A 27,305-nucleotide genomic window follows, 5' to 3' on the forward strand; every position below is an offset into this window, starting at 1 on the left:
AACCGTAGTTTGGTAAACCGGACTACTTCATATCCTGGAGGCCTGCTGACTCTTTCTCCTCTTAGAATCTGCTTCCTTGGATCTTATTCCGGGGTAACCACATGTATGTGTGAAACTACTGAGTTATGAGTCAAAATTAATCCCTTTCTCTCCTCCCTCTCTCTGCCCAGGCTGATCTGGAACTCACTACATAGTCTTGAACTCACTGCAAGTCTCCTTCCCCAGCCTCCTTATTTATTTGTCTTCAGATACCCCAGAAGAGGGGGTCATATCTCATTACGGGTGGTTGTAAGCCACTCTGTGGTTGCTGGGATTTGAACTCAGGACCTTTGGAAAAGCAGTCAATGCTCTTACTCCCTGAACCATCTCTCCAGCCCCTTCCCCAGCCTCCTAAATGCTGGGTTATGCAGGTTAGCTACCACCCATGACTGTGATTTGTTCTGTTAACACAGTAAAACAGGTAGCTTTAGGCCTTAAAGTTTAGGCTGAAGCAGGGACTGCCCAAGCTGGCTGAGTACTCCCCAGTTGTCCTCCCAGAACCTCCCTGAACTGTTCCCTCTGCTCTCTGTGCTGGAGGGAGGGGAGGGGTGCCTCCCTCCACATTGGATATCAAAGGTTTTCTCAGGGTCTAGGCTGTCCCTCTGAATGCCAGTGGAGCTCAATGGTAGAAATGGGGGGGGGGGACCTGAACTCCTCTCACTGCCCCGGCACAACCCTTACCAGTGACAATCCCAGGTGCCCAGTGGCTCTCACAGAAAACTCAGTGAGGCAACTGAAAAAGGGGTAGGGGCTGACTTGACTGCCCAGCTGTCACGATAGACTCCATTCCATAAAATAATAGATGCTTTCAATAAGCATCTTAGTCTAACCCCCTGAGCCCAGTGATAGCCAGGCTCTATGCTGGCAGTAATTTCACATGACCCATTTTGGATTTGTGGTGTCTGCATAAAAACATTTCACTCTGATGTGAAAGGGTTTTGGCTCCAGCTCTCCTCCTCCTCACGCCACCAGAGGGTCCTTAGGGTCAGGCCTAGCAGGCCCGAGGCACATTTACTCCTCACCCCTATTATAATTTTTAAAAGATTTATTTATTTATTCTATGTATATGAGTACACTGTAACTGAATAGATCGTTGTGAGCCTTCATGTGGTTGTTGGGAATTGAATTTTTAGGACCTCTGCTCACTCTGGTCAACCCCACTTGCTTTGGTTGGCTCTGCTTGCTTAGAGCCCAAAGATTTATTTATTAATTTTTTTGTTTTGTTTTGTTTTTTGAGACAGGGTTTCTCTGTGTAGCCCTGGCTGTCCTGGAACTCACTCTGTAGACCAGGCTGGCCTTGAACTCAGATATCTTCCTGTCTCTGCCTCCCAAGTGCTGGGATTAAAGGCATGTGCCACCACTATCCAGCAATTTATTTATTATTATACATAAATACACTGTATCTGTCTTCACACACGCCAGAAGAGAGCATCAGATCTCATTATGGGTGGTTGTGAACCACCACGTGGTTGCTGGGATTTGAACTCAGGACCTTCAGAAGAGCAGTCAGTGCTCTTACCCGCTGAGCCATCTCGCCAGCCCATCCCTGCTATAATTAAAAACTTGCCCAGCATGCATGTTCCAATGGTGCCCAGGGCCTCTGGGGCCACTAGAGGTCAGAGCTGTATCATAAGCAGCAGAACTAAACCTGAAGAGCCATTTGTTGTTGTTGTTAGATTTATTTATTATATGTATGTGAATACACTGTCATCTTCAGACACACCAGAAGAGAGCATTGGATCCCATTACAGATGGTTGTGAGCCACTGTGTGGTTTCTGGAAATTGAACTCAGGACCTCTAGCAGAGCACTCGAAGTAACCGCTGAGCCATCTCTCCAGCCCACTGAAGAGCCTTTTGACCCTACCATTTCAGCTTTGGTGATTCTGACCATACTAAGGACACAGATCCACAGACAGACAGAGATCCACAGACAGACAGACAGACAGACAGACACACACACACACACACACACACCATACCAAATAGATTTTAAGGCAGAGATATTTATTTGACTTAAGAACCAGCCTTGGCTTTGGTCCTGAAGACTCAATATAATTGCTTTAATATTCAATAAGAATCAGAAAAACATACAGTTCCCCTAAATAAGAATATCACAATCTCTGAAGAGGTAACTGTCTTAGTTAGGGCTCTCCAGAGCCACAGAACGTATGGAATGTCTCTATATTAAGGGAATTTGTTGTGATGACTTACAGTCTCTAGTCCAACTACCCCAACAATAGTCAGCTGTGAATGGGAAGTCCAAGAATCTAGTTGTTCAGTCCCACAAAGCTAGTTGTTTCAGCTGGTCTTCTGTAGAAGTAGACTCCAACAGATGTGCTGGCAAGTAAATGCCAAGCAGGTGAAGAAGCGAGAATCTTCCTTCTTCCAATGTTCTTATGTAGGTCTCCAGCAGAAGGCATGGTCCAGTTTAAAGGTGTGTACCACCACGCCTGGATCTGGGACTTGTTTTGTCCCAAGCTGATCTTGAACTTGAAGACCTCCTTGCCTCAGTCTCCTGGGATTAAAGGCATGTAGTACGTTGCCTAAATTTTCATAGCCACTGTGCCTCAAGATCTCCATGCCAAGATCCAGTCAGAAACTTGTGTCTTCCAGCCTCAAGATCTGGATCACAGGTGAGCCCTCCAATTCTGGATTGTAGTTCATTCCAGATATAGTCAAGTTGACAACCAGGAATAGCCATTACAGTAACATAGTCACAGAGTTAAACACAAACTCAAAACAGTCAAAATAGGAAGTGAGAAGTGTTCATTGCATCCCTGCCTCCCCTCATGGACCAGCTCCCTCCAAGTCGACCCTTCAATTTCGTGTTCACAAAGGTAGCAAGCAATTTTGTTTTGTTTTGTTTTGTTTTTGCATGTCTAGAATTTCCCCCTCCCCTTTTAAGTTTCATTCGTTCATTCACTCATTCATTCATTCCGTGTATAGTCTGTGGACACACGTGCGCATGTGCCACAGCATGAGTGTGGAGCTCAGATGACAACTTGTGGGAGTCAGTTCTCTCCTTCCCTGGGGGTTCCAAATATCAAACTCCTTCTGCTCTTGGCCATTTTTCTGGCCCCAGAATTCCTTTTTGTCAAAGGATGAAACTATGAGCACACTGAATAGAACACCATTAGGCTAACATTTACTGCTAGTTTATATTCACTGTGTTTTAGGCACTTGCTCTGTCATCTGCAGAAAAATGTGGAGACATGGAAGACACTGTGTCAAGTGAGAGAAGAGACTCACGGAGCGACCAGCACCACAAGTTTCCTCTCTCATGTGGAAGCTGAACAAGGTCACCTGGACTGTAGAGTAGGTTTGATATGCTTGGCCCAGAAACTGGACATAGTTAGAGGTGTAGCCTTGTTGGAGTAGGTGTGTCACTGTGGGTGTGGGCTTCAAGACCCTCATCCTATCTGTCTTGAAGTCAGTTTTCTGTTCGCCTTTGGAACAAGATGTAGAACTATCAGCTCCTCCTACACCCTGCACGTTGCCATGTTCCCACCTTGATGATAATGAACCTCTGAACCTGTAAGCCAGCCCCAATTAAGAGTTGTCATGGTGTCTGTTCACAAGCAGTAAAACCCTAAGACAGATAGTAAATGCTAGAAGCTGGGAAGGCTGAGGAGGGGGCATAAAGGAAAGCTAGATTTGATTAGTGTCCACCATATACATGTGTGGAAATGCCACAGGGCAGAAAACGCCATTCAAGGCCTCACTGTGTAGCCCTAGCTCACTGGGAACTCACTACATAAACCAGGATGACCTTAAATTCACCAAGATTTGCTGGCATCTGCCTCCTGGGTCTTGGGATTAAAGGACAATGCCACCACTCTTTAACACATCTTAATAAAAAATAAAATAATAAGAAAAAGAAGAACTAAGACACAGGGTTAGTGTAAGGTAGTTTGCCAGAGTGGCAGTTGACAGAAAGGGCAAAAGACCGAGACAATTTGAAAAGATGTGCTGCCCGTGGCCTTGGGGCTCAGGTAGCTGAACATCTGCAGCAGTAACAGCTCTGCACTGTTCTCTGAGCTAGAGACAAACTGGGAAGACCCTACTGGTATGGAGCTGAAACTGCTACACATTTCTGAGCAAACAACTCAGCAGAAAGTGTCAAAATGTTTCACACCCACACTCCTGTGATCCCAGCTACAGGATGCATTGCCACAGCCTAAGAGACAAAAATGGGAAATCTGGCCTGGTGAGGAGATTTGTTCCTGTGTTCCCGGCACTCAGAAGTGAAAGAAGGGTTAAGAGTTCAAGGCCAGCCTGAGATACAGGGTGAGAATATCTAAAATGGTGGTTCTCTACCTTTCTGGGACCCTTTAATCCATTTCCTCATGTTGTGGTGACCCCCCCAACATAAAATTATTTCGTTGCTACTTCATAACTGTGATTTTGCTGCTGTTATGAATCACAATACAAATATCTGATATTCGAACTCCAAAAGGGTCCTGACTCACAGGTTGAAAACCACTGGTCTAAACCAGAAAGGGCTGGGATGCAGTTCAGTGGTAGAATCGCAGCCTAGCATGAGCACAGTGTCCAGGATAGTCCTCTACCTCAATGGCTCAACCACATGTCTCTATTGAGTGAGCTCATGATGAGTCTTTAAAAAAAAAGAATCCTCAAAAACAAAGACTCAGAAATCTCAATATCCACCAGTCCACCAGGGGGATAGTTGGAGCCATTCCAACACATCTATAAAGAATATTATGCAGCAATTATATGTTTTGACCTGGAGGGATGTCCACAAAATATTCTGTTCAATTAGAAAAGCAACTCCTCAATCATTTATATTCGTATCTCACAATCAAGTCCATCTCATGTATGTGCATTTCTTTGTACTCAAGACACTTCTGTTGCCACCCTGGAGAATTCCAGGAGGGAGAGTTTCCAAGTCCCACAATACACAAAGGAAACCCTCAACCCCTCCTTGCTTCAAATCATCTCCAGGCTCAAAATATTAATTGTGCTGAGGCTGAGAAAAATCTGGCTTAGTGTGGGTGGGGGACAGAAAGAATAAATGCCAAATTGCCAGCTTGTGTTGTTTGTGTTAAATGATTTTTTTTTTTTTTACAATGTGCTTTTGATGCACATTGACTAAGAATGGCCCCCATGGTCTCATATATTTGAAGGCTTCGTTACTAGGGAGTGGCATTACTTGATAGAGATTAAGAACTATGGCCGTGTTGGCAGAAGTGTGTCTCTGCAGGTGGGCTTTGAGGGTTCAAAAGCCCAAGCCAGACCCAGCGTCTCTCACTTCCTTCTGCCTGTGGATCCTGAGGTAGAACTCTCAGCATCTCCTCCAGCACCATGTCTGCCTGGATGCTGCCATGCTTCCCTCCATGATGATAACAGACTAAACCTCTGAATTGTAAACCAGCCCCAATTAAATGTTTTCTTTCATAAGTGTTGCCATGGTCACATTGTCTCTTCACCCTAACAAAGACATCTAGTCTTGATTTTCCTGAGTGTTCTCTAAAGGAGGAAAGATGGTGGAGCTAGCTGATGGGGCTGACTGGGTTTCCCCCTCTTAATGCGGGTACAAATCAATAATGGGTTCATTGGAGGAAAGATGCCTTGAATTAGGAATTAATCCAGATGATTATAGTGGAGACAAGGAAGTAAAAATGAAAACTAAGCAAAGTGTAAGCCCGTCTTCAGAGTCAAGAAATTTGGTGTCTCAGTATAGGCTATTTTTTTTTTCTTGGTTGAGGGCAGCCATGAAGACCAGGTTAGTTCCTCTGAAGGAATGTTCCACCAGACCCTTTTGAAAATAACCTACAAGGGGTAGGTGACAACACCCAGGAATTTAGTCCTTTGTAGTTTTCCTCAACTTGACCTTTTGTAGTCACAAGCTCTATAAACTATATTTTTGGTCCAAGCGGCAGGATTTACTAAAAGTCATTTGATATTATTATGTCAGGCCTCTGCAAGGTACTGAAGATTCCATCACTGGGGTGTAATTAGGGAAGCATCGATACTGTATGCAGCCATAGTGTTTCAGGAATGTTCCACAATAAGAATAAAACGAAGAAGCCAGTGTTTGGAAATCTTCTAGTGAACATTGCCGTGAGTTGTCAGGCCTTACCTGTGTGTAACAGGGAGCAATGGAGGACGTTTTCTGTCTAAATTGGAGACCTCTGGCCACGGTGCCTATTGTCATTTCCAGTTGCATTATTAACTTTCTTTCCGTCCCTCCTCCTCCTAGTATCCTCATCGTGGTGGAGTGGCCACCAGAAGGAATCCTACATCTGCGCCTCCAAAGCCCTTCTGCACCGCACCCCCCCCCCCGCACTCCCCTCACCCCAGTCCCTGGGGCCAACACCATCACCTCCCATAACATTACTATAGGAGGAAAACTGAGGACGGTGCAACAGCTTTAATCCCAACAGAGGTAACCAGATCTCTGTGAGCTCTAGACCACCCTGATCTACATAGGGAGCTAAAGGTCGGCCAGGCTACATAGTGATACTGTGCTTAAAAAACAAAACAAAACAGAGTGGAGGCGGGAATTGAGGCTAAGACTGTATGTGTGTGTGGGGGGTGGTCCTGTCAATTTCTGACGGAGTGGGTCACTGCAATAATTTGGTAACAGCTAAAGCTGTCTGCAGACTCGAACCCGTGGCTAACAGGCATAACAAAGACAACAGGCTTCCTGAGCTCACGCCCAAGGTTGTATGATTCGTGGTGCAAGTCCTTGACTGCGGGCACTTCGGCTTCCACGGCACCTCCACTACAAGAACTACTATGTGGCTGGGACACTGGGCGCGAGCACGCAAGCGGACGGGTCACGAACCCGAAAGCCGCTGTCAGGGTGACTGACGCCACGCCCCCGAGGAGGCGGGAGTCTGCGCGGCCCACTTAGAGGCAGAACTGCGCATGTGCGGCGTCTACTTTTAGCGCTGCTTCGGCTGGCCGGGGCAGGAAGCGGAAGGCTGACCGGGCGTTGTTAGACTCCCACCAACGGAAGTCCCGCCCATCTTGCTCAGCCTGTTCCCGGAAGTGCATCTGCTTGTCTCGGGCGAGATGGCTTCAAGGTTACTTCGCGGAGTGGGTGCTTTGGCGGCGCAGGCCCTGAGGGCCCACGGCCCCCGTGGCGCGGCCGTGACCCGCTCCATGGCTTCTGGAGGTACGTGACCAGCTGGGCGCGACAGGCCGGTGTCCATGGCCTCCGGCGTGGTTGGTGATGGGCGGTCGAGCGGGGTCGGCCATTAGAGTTCTCTCGAACCCTGCAGACCACCTTAGGCTCCGGGAGCCGGCGCTCTGTCCGGTCTTGCTGTAATTTCGGCCGCCCACCCGATCGAGCCCGCTTTCAAAGTGCCCTTACTGGAAGGTGCCGGGTGACCTTGGAAGACAAGGACTTGGAGGGTTGAAAAAGCGCTGGACCAACATTCAAATCCCTTGCCCGCCTCCAGCCAGTATACTCTCATGACTTGATTGTAGGGAAAGTCGAAAACCAAGCTTCCGCGGTGGGAAGGGAAAAAACGGTATGGCTTGGGAGTCATGCCTCAGTCGGCTTAGGGGACTGTGGAAATGGGTAGCTTGGGAACCCACCAAAGAAGCGCATAACGTCACCTTTCCCGTGTTGATCTTTTTATCGTGTATTCATCGTGGTCACATCAGTTGCCGTAGTTCATAGTTCATTTTTCTTCTTCTAGGTGGTGTCCCTACTGATGAGGAGCAGGCTACTGGGCTGGAGAGGGAGATCATGATAGCAGCACAGAAGGGACTGGTGAGGAGAAACGCTGTGTCCTCTGGAGCCCTGGGGCTTGGATGGGATTAGAGGAGTTCCTGTCAGCCAGCGTCTGGTCCTGACAACCCAGCTTGTAGGAACGGCCCTTTTGCAGTGCAGTGGCAGGCGTTATCTGTCATAAATCGTCAACCCTTGTCTCTTTCAGGACCCATACAATATGCTACCTCCAAAGGCAGCTTCGGGCACTAAGGAAGACCCTAATCTAGTCCCGTCCATCAGCAACAAGAGAATAGTGGGCTGCATCTGTAAGTACTTTGTTTTTATTTTCTGGCCCATTTGTTCATAACCTGCCTCACAGAATGTCTATAAATTGCTTCAGATATGTGTATATGATGGACTATATGTGTGTAAAAGTGTAAATATGTGTATACATTGTTGTAAGGGTTGTTGACTGTCTTAAGTCTCAGTATGCATGAGAAGCCACAGAAGGCAGATGACCCTGGAGCTGTAGTTACAAGCAAGGCTGTGAGCCACTTTGCTGTGGGTACTGGGAATTGAACTCAGATCCTCTGGAAGAACAGTTCATGCTTTTTATTGCTGAACTATCTTTCCAGCCCAGATTATTTACACACGCACACACACACACACACACGTATGCCAGGTACTGTTTGTTTCAGGCACTAGGTATGCACATGAGTACAGATCCTGTTATGGAATTCTGCATAGGGACTGGAATTGTTAGAACCTACAGTGACCCCGTACAAGGTTATCTTACTCACAGGTAAATGCATCCCCGCTTTTTCATTTGAAGGAGCGGAGCGTGAAGTGGTCTCCTAGTCAGTGGCAGTTTTGTTGCTGTGTCCGAAGTGTCTGTAGGAAAGAGGTGAATGTTGAAAGCCTCCCTTTGTACATGGATGCTGGATGACTGTCAACCATCTTTCCCTTTCAGGTGAAGAGGACAACTGTACTGTCATCTGGTTTTGGCTGCACAAAGGCGAGAGTCAGCGATGCCCCAACTGTGGAACCCATTACAAGCTGGTGCCCCACCAATTGGCCCACTGAGCCCCTGTGTTGTTATCTTTTCAGAATGTAAAGAAAAACTTCTCTCTAATAAAGACTAGCCATTGCACTGGCTCCTCCCATAGCTGGCTAGTCTTATTTCTATAGTCTTTTTTTTTTTTTTTTAATATATATATATATATTGAGACCACGTAGCTCTTGATACTGGCTTGACATCCACTTAGAATGTAAAACCAGTATAGAGTTGTTAGAATTTTATTTTTAAAAAATTTTAAACTTTTTGTTGTTGCTGTTATTTGGTTGCTTTTCGAGACAGGGTTTCTCTTTGCTCTGTGTAGCCTTGGCTGGCCTGGAGCTCACTCTGTAGACCAGGCTGGCCTTGACTTCAGATTCTGAGTGACGAGATTAAAAGCATCTGCCACCACAGCCTGGCTAAAAATTCTTTTAAATTTTAACTTTTATATAATGTAGAGGGGGCAAAAACCAAGGGGGATTGTTAGGGACAAGAGCAGTGACAATATGCTGACCTTGCTCAGATCTTCATGGTTCTGTTTTGCCCTGCTAATGACTGAATAACTGGGCCATATGCTACAGAGACACTCTAACCCTGACGCAGGACTTAGGGGAAGGACGTCACAGAGCTCCAGCCCACTCTGTCCTCCAGTGAGAACTGTCACTGTGACCTCTGCACCCGTCAGTGGTCTCCCTTTAAAAGGCAGAATGAAGAAAGAGACGCACTGAGCTGGACACGGTCATGGAAGTCCCAGTCACTTGAGAGACTGCTGTGAGACGATACCGGAGCCTGGGTGACATAGACCTTACTCTATAAAATAATAGTGATGATTTGAACTTAGTATTGGTATCTAGGTATTTACTAGATTTTTATGTGGGAGGAGTTTTTCTCTGGAAATATAAATTGGGGAGGGCAGCCACAGCTCATCTCAGCCAGCAAGTTTATGATTCGTTGTTGAAATTCTTAAAGCAGATCCCTATAAAGTAGAAATGCCTTCTCATTCTGGGTTGAAATTTGCCAGAGGTGACTTTGGTTACTATCTATTAAGTGGGTTCACTATACATAATTTCCCGGTTGATATCAGGGATGGAAAGTGGAGTGGCCCACCATCTTGGTGACCTGTTTGGAAGGTGTAGTGTAAGCCTTTGCTTCCACTCTTTGCTCTGAGTGATCATCTCTGCTTCCAAGCAGTCAGGCATCGATTGGCCACTTGAGGCCTTTCCTGTGGGAAGGGAATCCCGTTGAGCTATTAAATCTTCCTCTGCCAGCCGGGCATGGTGGCGCACGCCTTTAATCCCAGCACTCGGGAGGCAGAGGCAGGCGGATTTCTGAGTTCAAGGCCAGCCTGGTCTACAAAGTGAGTTCCAGGACAGCCAGGGCTATACAGAGAAACCCTGTCTTGTAACACCCCCCACCCCCCCCAAATCCTCCTCTGCCAATCCCACTTTAAATGCTGTTCCTCACTAGCTGGACCCTGAGGGCTCCATGTACTGCTGGGAAGTTCCTGTTTGCAGCCTGGTGCACTGCACGGTTTTCACACACTCCATGCTATATAGAAAGATCTAGATCATTAGGTCAGTCTATGTTCTCCCAGGCTTCTCATTGCCAAATCCCCCCTCGCTGCTTTTAACATTTGTTACCAGTACAGAAAGGAGAATATCCAGGACGTTTCCCAGCTGTGGTGTGCAGAACAACAGTCCTCTCAAGGTGTCCACATCCAAATCTCCCCACCCCCAAACCTGTAGGTACTTTAGGTCATACAGCCAATAGGAATTAAGGTTGTGGATGGAATTGGGTTTGCTGGCCTTAGAGCTAGGGACAGCTGGCTGGCTGGTCACTTCTTGCTCAGCATGTAAACTACCAGCTGCCCAGCCTGATGACAGAGTTTCGATCCTTGGAACCCTCATGGTGGAAGGAGGGAACTGTTCGCTGTCCTCTGCCCTCCACACATGTGCTATGGCATACATGCACACTAATAAATGAGCCAAGGCATGCTAATGGTCTCTGGAAGGCAGGCGAAAGTGATTACCTGGTCTCCAGATAGGAAGGCCTTTGGGTGCTCTGGTTTTAGCTCAGTGGGACCCGTGCTGGGCTGCTATGTAAGATAATAAAAATTATATATCCTAAGTCACTGCATTTGTGATTAACTTTTTATAGCAGCAATAAGAAACTAAAACAGACTAGTGAATTCTTAAGTCCATAGGCCTTTAATTTGGCTTCACTTTGGAATCATCCAAGATCTACAAGTCTTAGGACCAAGGCCATCCATCCTACTGACACAGTCTCTGGTGGTGGGACTTGGGTAGCAGAGCTTTGGATCCCTAGGTGCTTCTAGTCTTGGCTAGCCACATGGGCTTGGGTAGCTCCTGTAGCTCCCGGGAGCATCTGGGCTCTGAAGGAAATGCAGTGTTTTGCACAGAAGAGGGTTTCATCTGAACCTTTGGTTCTGTCTCCTGCCACCAAGGAAAAATAAATTATCTGCAAGTTCAAGAATAAACATTTCCAGGACTACTTGCAAATTGCCAATCTGATGTTCCATCATTCATGTATGTATGTATGTATTTTTGTTTTTATTTTGATCTAACTGGCTGGTGTGGAACTCCCTGTGTAAACCAGACTGGCTCAAACCTGCCTGCCTCTGCCTTGAGTGCTGGAATTAATGCTGTATGCCACCACTGGTGCACCTTCTTGTTACTGGTTTTCATTTTATTCTGTGTGCATAAATGCATGTGCATCATTTGTGGCCATATGGTCTGTGGCACACATAGAAGTCAGGACAACTTTGTGAGGTCTGCTCTGTCCTTCCATTGTGTATGGGTTTGGGAGGCTGACTCATGACACCAGGCTAAGTGCCTTTACCCACTGAGCTCCATCTTCAGCTCTTATGCTACATCTTACAGACTATTAATTCCTCCAGTGTGACTATCAAAATTAGGGAAGTACAGTTTATATATTTAAGTCACCTAATCCTTAGGCATCAAGTTTTCCTAAATGTTCATTAGTTTTGTATTTTTTTATGATGAGTGTATGAGTGAAAAATGTTGCTGTATAACCCAGGCTGGCTACAACCTCCAGGTCCTGCCTCAGCCTCCTAGTTGCTGGAATTACAGCTATGTGTCACCACATCTAGCTGTTCAGTGTCTTTTCCAGCAGGAGGGTCCAGTCCAGAGTCACATTTCCTTCCATTGTGATATCTGGGACAGTTCCTGTCTTATTCATTCTTTTGACCTTGTCTGTAGTTTTAAAATTTTAATAACCCAACTTCCATTTGTGCTGTTTATATACTCGTGGGTGTGGAGCCATCTACTGGAACACAGGTCAATTTAGCAGCAACTTAAACACTTAAAGAACAGACTCTCTCCCACAGACGCAATCAACTGCCCATAGTCCCTGAGTCGGGGGGAGGGGGGGAGCTCATGAACCTGTTTCCATGCCATGCCAGGACGACTGGCTTGATCTTGTGCAGGTGGCCAGAGCTGCCGTGAGTTCCCGAGTGCACTGGTCCTGCCTATCACAGCTAGAAGACAGTTTCACTCCAGTCCTTCCCAACATCTGGCCCTTACAAATTTTCTGCCTCTTCAGTGATGGTCTGAGTCTTGGGGAGGGGGAGGAGTACCATAGGTGTCTCTTGTGTGGCTGAGCTCCCTATGGGGTCATGGAGTCTTTGAACTCTGTTTGAGTAACCACCCACTGTGAGGAACTTCTCTGTTAAGGTCTGAGAGCTGCACTAATTAAATGGGAATTTAAAGGGGAGGAGGTTCCCCCCGGGGGCAGTAAGTCTCCCCAGGATTGTGCTTGGACAGGTTTGTTGCTCCCAGGTATGTTTCTTCAGTCAGGGGTTGGTCACTCCCCAGACTTTGGTGTCACAATTGCACCCGAGGGCATCTCTTGCCAGGCCAGTCATTTCAGTTCACAGCTGGGTTAAGACTTACTCTTCCCACAGCAGCCTGCCATAGCACCTTGCAGTACTGAGCGAGCCAGCAGGGATGAAGCTTCAGTCAGTTCCAGTTTGATTTTTACATGCCCTCTCACCAATGTGTGGGTATCTTCAGCAATAAGGTCTTTCCATCAGGCACTGGGGGCAGCCAGAAGCAAGCAACAGCCTGTACGGAGAGTCTTCCAGACACAGGAACAACACAAGGGGAGGAAGTCTATACACGAAGGCAGGCTTTCAAGCAAGTACTGTATCAACTGAGCCATCCCTTCAGCCTTTACTCAGTCATGGATCACTAAGGACTCAACTATTTTATTGTATCGTTTATATTACAGTATGGGGGCTGCTTCAATCTGGTCCATGTGTCACTTAGACACTTGCACTGTTTACAATGCCGTAAGACATAGTGGATCTTGTGTCTCCCATTAGGGAACTGAAGGATAGTGCCTAGAAGCCAAGGCCTGGACACTGTGCTTACTGTTTCTGGGATGCCACTAATCATAGGCCCTGGAAGCAGACAGGCAGAAAACCCAGGTATACATTCTAACCTGGTGCTTAAATGGGAATTATATATATATAATGCTCACATTAAGTGTTCTTGTCAGTGTTTGAAGAGTGAAACCAGCTCATACCTGTAACTCAGTATATGAGGCTCAGTCCAGCGGCTTTCCTCGGCTGTAGCTTTTTCTAGTACAGCAGGCTGCCCCTTACCAGGACATCCCTGCCAGAGGGGTATGGGGCCACGCAGGGCTTTATCTTAAAGAATGAGAGTTGACAGATATAAGGGGCCATCCCTGTGAAGAAAACTGCAGCAGAGCTCGCAAGAAAAACAGAGCACAGGATGGGCATGCTTAAGGGAGGGACTGAAAAGACCCCAAATCTGGCAGCCTGTGGTTCCTAGAAGTGATTTGGCCGGCATCACACCTGCTGGCTTATTTTCCCAGAAACTGGAATTCTGCTCAACAGATAGCTGGTGCCCCCCTCTCCCCACCCCTGGCTATATTTACTCATAAGGACTCATGAATATTTTATTATATGGCTTATAACTCATTACAGGTTTGAGGTGGTTACCCGCACAGTAGATTATGAGCACACACACTGGGTGGGCAGGAAGGAGCAGGGTTGTGGGCTAGGCTGGGGCCCTGAAAGGAAAGGATGGGTAGCAGAGATACTGTAGACCATAGACTCAGACTGACAAGTGTGGGCACGAGGAGCTCAGCAGAAAGGTTCCAAACACAGGTGGCTGGGAGCCTGTGGTGCCAGCAGGACCCTGCACAGGAGCTGGTTTGCAGGGCCCCTTAGCACAGGTGTCTGTGTAAACTTTGATGCTGTGCTGTGACCACACGGCCGCACAGCATCTGCTGCACACATTCCTGATCAGTGCTTTGGCCTATAGCTTTCAACACTTGGCTCTGCTCACTACTCTTCCACAGTGAAAACTTGTCACCTAGCAAACGGTTAGTGTCCTTTCTTCAGATCCTCCACACGCTAGTACATCTGACCTCTTTGGTTTATGTCACTGTGCCACAGACCAATTTACCTTCCTTGTCAACTGTCCCTCCCCAGCCTGTCAAAGGGCTCTCCCTAACCACTGACTAACCAAGCTCTTACAAGGCAGCATGGTGCAGCCCTAACCCTAACCCCTACGGCCTAACACTGTTCCACACTGGCTGGCATCTTTGTCCTTTATGATGAGCCCTTTGTATCTTGTTCTCTCCATCAGCCTCAATCACGTGTTGTGCACTATGCACCCATACACTAACAAGCAAGCTTCTCTCTCACTCGCTGCCTGCAGGACTCCTGCAGGTTGCTCTGCTTCTTCCTGTAGAGCCTGGTCCATTCTCAGGCTGCCCCTCCTCCTTCTCCTGCTGTAAGCTACTAAGCCTGCATCACTGCCAGCACCTGCACACCTCCGTGGGCCCATGGAGGTGAGGCACACACAGCAGCCCTGGCAGGTCACAGCGGGAGGGTACGAGGCTGCTCTCACCTGTCCTGTCGCCTCAAGCTCCTGAGCTCTGCCAGTGTTCTTTCTCTCAGCACTCCCAGGGATGGGCAAGCAAACAAGAGCACAGAGCCCCAAGAATCAGAGCCACACACCGGGCCTTGTCCATAATTATTACTATAATGATTTATAAAAACAAGTATTTTTCAGGCAACTGTGTTAAATTACTGTTCAGATCTGGAGAGGGAGGGGAGGCCCTGGTCATGATGAAGACCTTTCTTGAGAGAGGTAAGAACATGCCTTCCCTTTGGGTCTGAATCCTGATTAAATGGCTTTCCTTTAGCAAATAAAGACCATTAACCCCTTCCTGTCCAGGGCACCGAGGGCACGAGGAGGGAGTAGCAATCAGTGTAGTGCTTTGAAAGAGAGTGGGGCAAACCACGAGCTGTGGCTGCCCATGGCTCTGATGCGCTGACTCTTGGCTACATTCCCTCAGTGGATGGAGAACTGTCCCCTAGTCAATCCTATGCAGGACATTTGCCTGCTAGGCCAGAAAGAGGAGGCAGCATCAAACACCACTGTGCCTCACCACCCTGAGGGGAGCTCCTGGCTGTCCCTCCCTTCAGCCTACTCCAGAGATCCAGGGAGTCTAGCCCCATTGGGAGCCTGTCAGAGCAAATGGAGCATGTGAGTCTGGTCTCAGAGCTTCAAGGCCAGAGCAAGGAACCACAGGCCGCAGTGGCACGGCAAGAGGGTCACTCACACCAGCTCGACGCTGGGTGCCTCAGTTCTGATGCTCCAGCTTGGGACTGCCAGCCATGCAGCCAATCATTACTCTCTCTGTCTGTGTATGTGTTGAGCACAGGGGGAGGGGAGGGGAGGGCTACAGGTGACCATGACCGCACCACCTGCTCCGGGGTCAGGGCATGCAGGGGACCCTAATCTTAGAACACGAACCCAGACCAAAAGGGGTCAAGGGCTCTGGCTCCCCTTTTCTCCCTCTCTCCCAGTATGTTCACCCTCCTCGGGCATTAGAAGGTTTTGCGATGAATCGCGCGGGAGCCATCTTCTTCATATTCCTTTTTGGATACCCACATCTTCTTGAAGGTGTCCAGTGAGGCAAGGATGGAGCCTCTGTGAGGATAGAGAGACAACATTTGTGAGTTCCTGTGGGCTGGGCCAACTGCCTTCCCTGGGTCCTCGGATCTCACATTCCTTTACTTGGGAAAGACGTCCATCCACTTCCCCTGGCCAGTTCCTCCCCACACCCTTCTCTTTGAGCCCAATCTCACCCGATCCACGTGGAGTACAGCCGTTCCTGAGGAGCAGAGATCTAGGAGCAAAGGATCGGATAAGCATACGGCTGCCACCCTCTAATCCAAGGCTTCGAGGCCATGAGTGGTCGGACACAGTGCAGAACGGGAAAATGGGCTCAGCAGGGGTCCCATCTCCTTAGCCTGCACCCTCTGCCCCAGAGGTTCTCAGTCTTACCTTGATTTTAACATCCTTCGGGGCAAGCTTCTTTACTTCACTTAGTAACCTGTCTCCAAAGCCTGTGGATACAAGGATGGCCAAGCCTGGACCACAGCCCACCTCTTATCACAGTGGCCTTCAGACCTTAGCTGGTGCTGTCCCTCTTCCTGCACGTCTTCTCTGCACACCTGAGGGGCGTGATGTAGTACCCTGGCTGTGGGTGGGCTCAGCTTGCTCAGAGACTGACATGGGTGTAATCTAAGGCCACACGGCTCCACCTGACCCCATGTCCTCTCCGAGCACTGCAAAGTCACGGCTAAGGAGCACTCACTTCACTTTAGTGCCTGAGCATTGTTCTGGTTTCTTTCTTTTCCTTCTCCTTTTTTTCTTTTTAAAAGGAGTCTCATCCCATGTAATCCAGGCTTGGCACTGAACTCATGATCTTTCTGCCTTAGCCTCCTGAGTATCAAAATGACAGGTGTAAGCCCTCATGCCTGGCATGCAACAAGCTAAAAGTGTCTCCTATCAGAAAACTCAGCTCACTGAGAACCGCCAAGCAGGTGACAGAAATGGCACACTGCTGGCTCCAGAGATGCCTTACCACCATCCCCCCAACAGTACCTTTGAACAGTGTTGAGCCCCCTGACAGCACGATATTGGAGAAGAGTGTCCGGCGGAGGTCCATGTCAGACTTGTGGATGGCGAAGGCCAGAACTTCATGGAGCCCCTCACTCTCATCCCCTACCAGGTCTGGCTGGAACAGCAGTTCAGGGGCTCGGAAGCGCGCAGGCCCCACCTGTGGAGAAGTCGGCTGAGGCACAGGTTCTTCAGAGAAGCCAATGTGTCGTTCCCTCACACCCCCACGGTCGGCATTAGCTACCAGCTTAGAGTCAGGCCTGACTACTTACATCAAGCGTGCTGCCGTCCGGAAGGGTGTACTGCACCTTCTCAGTCTCGAGAGCCTCGTCCTTTTGTGGGTTGATGGACAGATAGCAAGCTCGCTGTATGGGCAGGGCAGACTCTTAAGCAGGCTGTAGTAGGGACACTTGTAGACAGAACTTGCTTTCATATCTTGGCCTCCCCAGCCCCAGCCACGCCCACATGCTCTTTATCCCCAGCCCGGCCAAGCCCACAACCCCCCCACCCCCCGCCACTCCCCATCACCTCTTTGATGGTCCGGACCACCTCAAACTCAGCTGAGGTGTGGAAGTCTGCCCCTTCCTTGCGTAGCAGCAGCCTCAGATATCGAGAGACGTCCCGGCCAGCAATGTCAACCCGCATGATGGAGTGTGGCATGGCAAAGCCCTCATAGATGGGGACAGCGTGAGTGACCCCGTCCCCCGAATCTAAAACCACTCCTGTGGTGCGTCCTGTTGCGTACCTGCCACCAGGTCAGTATGCTTTTACATCAGCCACTGAGGTGAGAGGATCTCCTCAACCCCGCAAGGGACCCTGGGACATTATTTTTACTAGTGTAGAAGGCATGGAGGGGATCAGAAGGCTGTGCCTCCCGGGACATCAGGGCTTGGGGCACTCACAGGCTGAGCACGGCCTGCATGGAGATAAACAGTGCAGGAACATTGAAGGTTTCAAAGAACACCTCTGCCGCCTTCTCCCGGTTCTTACTGGGGTTCAGTGGGGCCTCCGTTAGAAGAACAGGATGCTGTGAGGGAGTCAAACACACAAAACAGGCCAGGCCTTTAAAGAGCTTTCCTGGGCTAAAAGCACCTCTGAGCAACCACCTGCCCCTCTTGAGGACTCCATCTGAATCAGCTCTAAACCCCAAGCCCTGGAGCATTTCTCCTGGCTGTCACTGGGTGTACACACACACACACACACACCACACACCAAACAGAACAGGACGTTCTGTCAATAGGCAGTCAGAAAGCTGGGAGCATGGGGGAAGGGTGGGTACCACACCTCCTCAGAGAAGGTCTGCAGCTGGTCCTTAGAGTAGACATACTGCCAGATGCGTTCCATGTCGTTCCAATCCCGTACCACACCGTGTTCCATGGGGTATCGGATGGTCAGCAGCCCCCGGTGCTCCTGGAGGACAGGGAGAAAGCCAAACATAACACCTGACCCTCACATGTCCTGCCTCTGCCTGCTTCCTATCTCCCTGGTGTGTACAGAGGCTCCCAAAACTCAGCTGGCTCAGCCCTCTCAGGACCAGGGAAAATGACAATATGTGTATTGAATACAGGCTTTTGAGCCAAACAGCAGCCATTTTCATCAGATCAACTGTGCCTGCTGGCAAGACACCACCACAAGTAGGTGAGGGCTAACTGAAGGGGAGCTCCAGAACTCATAATGGGTGGAACCTTTCCAGGTGCTTCAGGCTTCCCTATAATTAGCCCCTCATGCACACACTGAGTAACCTCACTGGCTGCCCAATAACCTCACTGTTTGCTGAAGTTAGAGTCTGGGTTTCTTAAAAACTCAGTTATATGAATGTTTTTGTTTTAATCCCAGGTGTGAGATGAGAGGCTGCTTCACAACGGGTGATTATGATTTGTAGGTGTGGACCAGATAAGCGCCATCCTGTCTTGACTAGGGGAAAGGAAGCCCCATGCTGAAGTATGAATTTATTGGCTCTCCAATTATATGGGCCAGGCATGGTGGCACACACCTTTAATCCCACCACTCAGAAGGCAGAGACCAGTCAATCCCTGTGTGTTTGAAGCCAGCCTGGTCTACAGAGCCAGTTCCAGGACAGTCAGGGTTACAGAGAAAGACCCCGTATCAACACCACCCCCACCCCTTAAAAAAACCCCAAGACTATTTAGGCTTGGGTAGGTGGTGGAAGTAGGTGTTCCTTGGTTCCTGGTAGCCCCCAAGAATAGCAAAGACAACGAGTCTCAGGGGATGGAAATGGGCTAGAACAGTACAGGTGAAAAGAATTAACTCTGGTTGGCCAGAGTTAGGCAACCTCCCTCTCAGTGTGCTCTCAAGTCCTTTTTAGCAGCCTAGTGTGGCAAACAGAGAGGCACTGCCTGGCTGTAGTGCTACTGTAGTGCCAAGGATGTACCAATCTCAAGTCAAGAAGCTGCAGCCCTGAGAGGTGGGCAGGCATAAGAAATCTGTTCCCCTGGCCTTAGGTCTGGTCAGCTTGTGCCACCTGAGCCACACTGAATTCATCAACAACAGGAAAATGCATCAAGGACCCATGAAAATTCCCCAAGGATGAGGAAGCTGGACAACTGGTACAAACAGGTGGGATCTCTTGATGCTGCGCTGCGCCTTGCTGATGTTTTACGTTAAGTGTCTCCTCTGCTTGGGTTTCTGAGAACGGAACCTGTGTGCTTTGCAGGTTTGGAAGCCCACGTGAAAGACTTACCAGTGCATCTAGAAGGGGCACAGAAGGGAAGGAAGTTGGTTCACAGGGTGCTCGGGAGTCTAGTACAACTATGGAATTCTCAGGGACTTTATGGTTGGGTGGAGCACAGATGATAGCCACTGTGCTGGCAAGTCTTTTATCTTCTTGAAACAAGCTAGAGTTATTTGAAAGCAGGGACCTCAATCGAGGAAATGCCAGCATGAGATCAGCTGGCTGTAAGACATTCCCCTGCCACTTTAGCTTTTACAGCCCTGGAGGGTGCTATGGAAGTTGCTGGGAGAATTATGGCCCAAAGCCCTACCTGGTGGCAGCCCTTGCATGCTGCACCATGGAAGTGCCCGTTAGTGAGATATTGGCCGTTCTAGGTACAACCAACCTTCTGATTAGGCTTCCACGGCTGGCTCCACAGATGGGAATTCTCATCCTCTACTGTGAGCTCAGACAGAAATGCTCCCTGGATGGGGAAAGTTATAGACCCTAACCAGGAAACAACCGTGGTCATTAAACGAATGTGATGCTCCTGGCTAAGGTGCCTTCCAACTATCTGTGTTTACACCCTTAGGTTCTTTCTGCGGTTAGCTTCCACTGGATGTCTTTATGTTTCCTCTTTCTCCCCTTTTCTTACTTGTTTCTGAGAAGGATAACAGCAAGACTCTAGACATGGAGAGATGGTCAAGATGAGGGCTTGGTATCCTGCTGAATAGCCAGATACGTGTCACCCCCTCCAAGGCCTGGGGAACACTGCTGAAGGGAGTGTGTGCGTGCATGTTTGTGTGTGTGTGTGTGTGTAAAGCCTTTAAGAGCTGGAAGAAGAGGTGCAGCATTATAGAATGCAATACTCCAAGCAAAAGAGGAGCCATTTTCCTCAAGTCAGCTAGACCTGCTTGCCAGAATCCGTTTGAACAGCCCTGCTGAGGTTCCCTTAGGAGAGGTTGTGGGGAGGGTCATTGGACCTCTCAGCCATTGGCAGGGAGCTCTACCCTACCTGCATATGGTCTCAAGGTCTTGAGAAGTGGTAGTGTACAGTCTGGGGAAGGCTACTGGAGAGTTAAGGCTGCCGTGGGTTTCCCTGGATCCTACACTAATCTCTCACCCATGCTGTCAGTAAAGCCTCTGGTTCCCCAGGGTGACCTCTGGTGGAATCCTAGTCTGGTTTCTCACTGGGGCCTTAGAAAGAACCACTGTTTACATCTACCCAGGGGAAGAATTCTTGAAATATGCCGGCCCCAGTCCCTCCTCTTTCCGCATACATGTTCCTCGCTCACTGCCTAGGCTCTCTCCAGCATCTCCTTATACACTGGCCAGCATCCATCTGCAGCACAGTAGCTCATGCTCTGTCTGCACTGTCCCCCCCAGGCCACCTGAGCCCATCATTCCTCCAGAGTATAGCTGGAGCTCTGACCTCTTGGCCCAACTCCCCACCTGCCCTCACGTGTCTGTCTAGGAGACACTTTGATTCTCGTACAACAGTGGCTGGCTTTCATCTCCCACAGCCTCTCGTGTGCCCTTCTATTCAGGCCTCCCCTTCCCAGGTGCCTTGTTCCCCAGGTGCCTACCTGGCACCTGCCTGTGCTCGGCTGGCACTTCCCCCACACCCTATACTGGCTTCCTCAGAGTCTGATTCAGTGTGCAGTCCCCAGGTAGGCCATCCTAGCCAGAATAAGAAATGGCCCCCAGCCTTCCTCAGAGCAGGTATCAGGTCCATAAAACCTAGGTGATTCTAATTCTTAACTCACTTTTGGGGGTGGCTGAAGATGACTTTGAGCTTCTGATCTTCCTGTCTCCACCCCTCCCAAGTGCTGTGACCTTAATCAGTTCTTTCTCCTATAGTTTCCAGTTTCTGAAAGCGGACACGGAATCAAACCACGAGTTCTTCAGGAATGGCATCGTACAGAAGGGGGGTTGCCTACACACACACACACACACACACACACACACACACTGAACTGAAGGTAAGAGGCCCAAGAAGGCACAAAAAGGAAGAGGTTGCTCTGATCACCAGCTAGATCTGTGACTGACGAACTCAACTTAGGGACAGTTTTACCTCTGCTTTCGGTCCAATGAACAGGTCCCCCTCCAGGGCTCCAGCCATAACCCGCATGTGCTTTGGCCGTCCGACACTGCAAGGTCACAGAAGGTCAGTGAATTGGGCAGGTGCATGTCTGAACCTGTGTCTAGGAAAACTGGAATACAACTGCAGAGCTCTAGAGGGTGGCCATTGCTAAGCACTGGGAAGTGGCTCAGAGCAGAGGTCAGAGCCTAGACCTATGGGGAGTGGGAAAGCAGCCTGGCTCTTAGAAGCACAAGCAGCTTGGGTCTGAAGGAACGAGCCTCTCCCCAGGGGGGGGCTGAGTGTGAATGTCAGGCTCTAGCAAGGCCACACTTCTGTAGCCACACTGACTAAGCCCACCCACCCTCTTGTCTGCTGATGGATGGAAGACAGCCCTAGAACTCTGTGGGGGCTTTCTGGTGTATCCCTCCCACAGTGGCCACTCTTCCACTGCTAGGGCTTCCAGAATAGAGATCAGTTCTTGGCAAGCACGTATGTGATGAGTTACCATTCTAAATTGTGACCCACATTCCCCACAGACTGCCAACAGCCTTCCCTGACACCCACCCGGAGTTTGGGATGGAAAGCTGAAGCCCTCTGTGAGTCCAGGCTGGCTGTAGCTCTTAAAGCCACTCCAGGTTTCCAGCTCTGATCTGCAGGCCACTGACAGATCCTTCAAGCTCTGAGAGGTGCTTCAAGGGGAACCTTCCCAGTGGGCAGGTAGGGCCCAGGCAATCCTCGATCTTTGGGACAGAACCACCCTGGTACCATTGGCACTCCCTGGGGTGTGTGGAGAGGGCTGGGCAGGGACAGTTCCTAGATGCTATACATGACTGAGCCTTGATGAAAACATTTCTGGGGGCTGGCAGGGGTATAGCTCAGAATGTATGCTTAGTTTTCTGGAGGCTAGGGGTTCACCCAAACTCCACAATAATCTGAAAAAAAACTTTCCAGGGAGGAAGGAGTAGCTGTGTACACCCCCACCCCCAACTCTCTGTGGGAGTTTAGCTCTTTCCCTGGAGAGAGGTCCCTCTTATTCCTGCTCCCGCCTTTACCACATCCCATCCCCAGGGCAATGCTGGATGCGGCTCCTAACAGGCTGAGCCAGAAACAAAGGCAAGAGACTCTGAGACCCAGCATTTACTCTCAGGGTCACCTCCACCAATCTGGTGTTTTCTCTTCCAGGTACAGGAGGGTCTTGCCTTCCAAGAAGGAAGCTGTAACACCACAGGGGTCACATTCTTCCCAAAAGCAAATAAGGGGCTGGGGAGCCGCTGCCCCCAGTGACAGGTGACACTTACTAGTTTGGGAAGCAGTACTTAGGAATCTGGTCTCCTGCAAAGCCAGCCTTGATCACCCCTGAACCCTGCAAGGAAAAGCAATGTTTTAGCTCCTGCCAACGACTCCAGATGCAGTCAGGGTCCCCAAGTGGACAGAGCTGGCAGTTCTACCAAGGCTGGGCAGGGAGGAAGCCAGAGACCTGACCTAGAGAAGGAGATCACTTGCAAGCACTAGCACATCAAAACTAGGTGTGAGGCTGCATTTCTTGTCCTGGGGACCCAAGGGGGAGATGAGAACTGTTAGGGGCATCTGGTGGGTGGAGATTATCAGCAATGACCGCCCCAGCTGGGCATCAGTGAAGAGAAACTACAGGTCTCCTCTGTGAATGCTATTGCTAGTACCTGTAGGGAGAGGAATACAGCTACACTCTAAAGATATGATGCTACGCCTCAGCCTTACTCTATTCAAGAAACCTTGTCTTCACCAGCAGACAGAGACCACATACTGGGTCCATGGAGGGGAACCACTTGGTGGTCTCCAAGTACCTTTCTTGGATAGTAAGAGGAGAGGCAGTCCCTGTCCCTGCTGGAAGCTGGACCTAGGCTTTCAACATGAACTGGACACACCTTCCACTTAGTAAATGAGTCACCTACTCACACCCTTTGCCTACCAGTCTCTATCAGGGCCGAAATAACATATCCAAGTAACAAGCGAGAGGGTCCAAGCCCAAACTCGGCCAGGCAGGTGCCTCGGAGCTCATAAGTTTGTTGGCCACCAAACAGGTAGGTAGCCTGATGTACACTGTAGCCTGCCTCAAGCACACCCCCAAAGTCCAGGACTAGCCTCTCTGATAAACAAGTTATGATTTAAGGGAGCCCACATGGGTGCTCCAAAAAAAGGCAGCCGCAAAGATTCCATCAGGGGCTCACGTGGGAAGGAGTCAGTTCCCAGAAAGAGAAGTGTGTCACCGTCAAAAGCTCCAAGGCCTACACATCAGCTCTGGGCACAGCTAGAGAAAACCCCAGCCACGTCAAGGCTCTAAGGATAGACAGCTCCTAGGGCCACTGAAGGCAAGCAGAACCCAGGCTGGAAGACAACGCCCCAGGAAGCAGGACCTCTTTTCTTTCAGGCTTGCAAACTACCACCCCAAATTGCTCTGTCCTGGGGAAAGTGGCTGCACTCTCCGAAAAGATCATTTAGAGTGAGGGGGTTAGTTAAAGCGGCAAAGAGGCCACCAGGTGGTGACTGGTGGAAATTAACGTGCAGTGTTTGCTTCTGGGTGCAGCCCCTTGGGAAGTGTTGTAAAGATCACCAGGCCCCTTCAAGAGATAAAGCCAGCAGTGTGCAAGAGGTCAAATGTCAGCCGACCTCCATCAGGCGACCAGAGTTGACCACCAAGCAAAGGGCCAGGGGTCTTAACTTGCCCAGCGCTCCCACCCCAGACAGACGCGTTCACCGGCCTAGAGCATTAAGGACCGCCTGACTGTGTCCAGCTGTCTCGCATATCCTGGACTCCGAGGGAGGTGCTCCCGAGGCCCACCCCTGGCCCCACCAGCGTGGGCCACCGCACGCCGCCGCCTGCGACCCCGCGGCGGGTCACAGGTCCCCCCCCCCGCCCCCCTCCTGCGCTGCCCGGTCTCACATTGTCGATGACCACGGGCTGGTTAGCGATGATGTCGTAGGACTCCATGGCCCGGCCAAGCCGGCCCTGCCCAGCAGGCGGGCTGCAGGAGGACCGGCGGGCTACAAGGCTCGCGGGGAGACCTGGACGGATGCGACTCCAGACACCGCGCCGCTCCCCTCCCCCAGTGCGCTGCCTACGCGAACGCGGCCCCGCGGCCAATCACAGATGCCAACTGACCTGATTGACGGCCGGCGCCGGGGCGGGTTGCTGGGGGAAGTGGGAGGGGCTTCTTGGAGCCGGCTAACCAATTGAAGCTTCCCGGAAGGACAACCGGGCGTTGCCAAGGTAGGCTGCGCGGCCGTAAGATGATGTCATGGCTGGGTTCTTAAAGGGGGCAAGAATTAAAAAGGAAGTGATAGGTCTATTGAAATCAGGAAGTCCTTTGAGTTCACATACTGGAAGGTCTTTCTTTTGATGAGACATCTGTGAGCACTCCTCTTTTTAGGATGTCAGCTCTGATTATTTCAACGGGAGAGTTAGTTTAGCTAGATTTATTCATCTTTTTTGGTTTTTAGAGGTAGGATCTCTGTGAAACGGAGGCTAGCTAGTGATTCTCTTGCCTCACAAATGCTGGAATTACAGGCATGTACTAACATACCAAGCAACAGTTTTGGATTTAATAAGATTCAAACGCTAGGTGAATAATTGTATTTTATTTTAGAAGTATCATAGATTTACATTTAGACCTATGTTTAATTTGAGTTAGTTTTTATACATGTATCAAGTAAGCATCGGGGTATTTATCGCTAAGGCTGCCTACCTGGGGTTTGATCCCAGAGACCCACATGGTAGAAGAGAACCGGCTTCCACAATTCTGATTGCTACAAGTGCACCATGGAATATGTACAACCACACACACATATTCGCAAACAAAATAAATAATGTAAAAAAAAAAAGTGGGGGGTTGGCAGGGAGAAACTGGGTGTGGTCATGTCATGTCATTATTCTGAGTTCCAGAGGTTGGCAGGGGCTACATAGTGGGATCCTGCCTCAAAAAATTATATATATAATTTATATTTATATAAATTTATAATGAGAGAGAGAGAAATTTTTGTCAAATCGCCTTGGTGCCTATGTCAATAGTTGATAGTTTCTGTCTACCTTTTATTCTGTTTCACTGGTCCATTAGCCAATAACGCATAGACTTGTGGCGTCAGTTTTATGTTGCTGGGCCCAACGTCAGAGAAAATCATCTTAAGAGAGGTCATACCTCTTAACTGTTTGATAGCGTTCACTCATGAAGTTACCTAGATCTTGAGTTTTCTGTGTGGGAAGAAAGTGTGTATATTTATAATATACAAATTAAGTTTTTAAAAAAGAGATGTAGACTGGTTCTGGTGGTGGTGGCAGCTTCCCCTTTCCATCCTCCTCTTCCTCTTCTTCCTCCTCCTTTGGGGTGCTGAACACAGAACCTGCACCTAGATAAGTTCTCTGCCAACGAGCCACACTTGCGGTCTTGCTGTATCTTCTTGAGTTACATTGTTTTGTTACTTTGTATGTCATGGAATTTGTCAGCTTTTGGCAAATGTAATGGGCAAAAAGTTGTCCATGATGTATCCAGGTTTTTCTTTCAGTGTCTGTAGAGATGTTTCCCTTCTCATTGGACACCTGGGATGCCCCCCCCCCTTTAACCCTGATCAGGCAGGCTAGAGAAGTAGAGCTGTGATTCTCAATCTGTGGGTGGCAACCTCTTGGGGGCCCCTAAGACCATTGGAAGATAGGGATTCACGTTATGATTTACAACAGTAGCAAAAATTACCATTATGAAGTAGCAATGAAAATAGTCTTATGGTTGGGGGGTTACCACAACAGGAGGAGCTGTATTAGAGGGTCACAGCATCTCCTCAAAATACTAGCTTTCAATTTCATTGACTAGTCTTTCCAATGGTGCTTGCATTCCTTTGTTTGTTTGTTTTTTTTTGTTGTTTTTGTTTTTGTTTTTGAGACAGGGTTTCTCTGTATAGCCCTGGCTGTCCTGGAACTCACTTTGTAGACCAGGTTGGCCTCGAACTCAGAAATCCGCCTGCCTCTGCCTCCCGAGTGCTGGGATTAAAGGCGTGTGCCACCACGCCCAGCTTGGTGCTTGCATGCTTAATGGACTGTAGCATTGACTATGAAGAAGAGTGTACTGTAGAGAAGTTTGTGGCTCACAGACTTTATCTAGAGTATTTTCTATTTATCTCTCAACAGGACAAGTTTGCTGACTCCTGCTCTTGTCTAGGCAACTTGTGTAAAAGATTTTTTTTTTAACCTAGGTGTAGTGGCCACAGAATTGGGCCAACAAGATGGCTTGGTGTGTAGTGGTGCATGCCGCCAAGTCTGACAGCTAGAGTGCAATCCTTGAGTGCCAAATGGTGGAGGGTGAGAAATTACTCCTATAAGTCTGCCTCTGACTGCCACATATGCACTGTGACATGAAATACATACTCTCTTCTGGTGTGCATGAAGACAGTATACTTATATACATACAATAAATCTTAAAAAAAAACTCTCAAAAAACAAACAAACAAACAAACAAAAAACCCAAACACACTTCATATGAAGGCTGGAGATATAGCCCAGATATGAGGAACACGCTGTACCCAGGTGGAGCCCCTTATAACAATTTGTATGTAACTTCAGTTTTAGGGGCCCCCCACATCTTCTGGTCTCCAAGGGCATCCACACACATAGATACACATTTAAATTTTACTTTATATGATAAAGTAAATTTATATGATAAACTCAATTCTTCAACGAATTAGAAAGAGCAATCTGCAAATTCATCTGGAATAACAAAAAACCTAGGATAGCAAAAACTCTTCTCAAGGATAAAAGAACCTCTGG

The 27,305-nt window shown here is 49.0% G+C and overlaps 2 protein-coding genes across 2 annotated transcripts; one reads left to right on the forward strand and one right to left on the reverse strand.

Annotated features, from left to right (window-relative positions):
• Positions 1–6,983: 6,983 nt before the first annotated feature.
• Positions 6,984–8,889, forward strand: LOC110299123 (cytochrome c oxidase subunit 5B, mitochondrial). The gene is made up of 4 exons (XM_021168735.1): positions 6,984–7,181; positions 7,711–7,784; positions 7,951–8,050; positions 8,695–8,889. The coding sequence occupies exons 1-4, from the start codon at positions 7,079–7,081 to the stop codon at positions 8,805–8,807; spliced, it is 390 nt and encodes a 129-aa protein (XP_021024394.1). The 5' UTR covers positions 6,984–7,078; the 3' UTR covers positions 8,808–8,889.
• Positions 8,890–13,726: 4,837 nt separating this feature from the next.
• Positions 13,727–24,628, reverse strand: Actr1b (actin related protein 1B). Its single transcript, XM_021167528.2, has 11 exons — positions 24,438–24,628; positions 22,816–22,880; positions 21,509–21,584; positions 18,048–18,173; positions 17,666–17,790; positions 17,292–17,508; positions 17,036–17,128; positions 16,749–16,923; positions 16,146–16,207; positions 15,947–15,987; positions 13,727–15,788 (listed from the first exon to the last, which is right to left on the reverse strand). The coding sequence occupies exons 1-11, from the start codon at positions 24,483–24,485 to the stop codon at positions 15,686–15,688; spliced, it is 1,131 nt and encodes a 376-aa protein (XP_021023187.1). The 5' UTR covers positions 24,486–24,628; the 3' UTR covers positions 13,727–15,685.
• Positions 24,629–27,305: the final 2,677 nt, after the last annotated feature.

Source organism: Mus caroli, chromosome 1, assembly GCF_900094665.2.
Source record: "Mus caroli chromosome 1, CAROLI_EIJ_v1.1, whole genome shotgun sequence".
In the NCBI taxonomy this organism is placed as follows: Eukaryota; Metazoa; Chordata; class Mammalia; order Rodentia; family Muridae; genus Mus; species Mus caroli.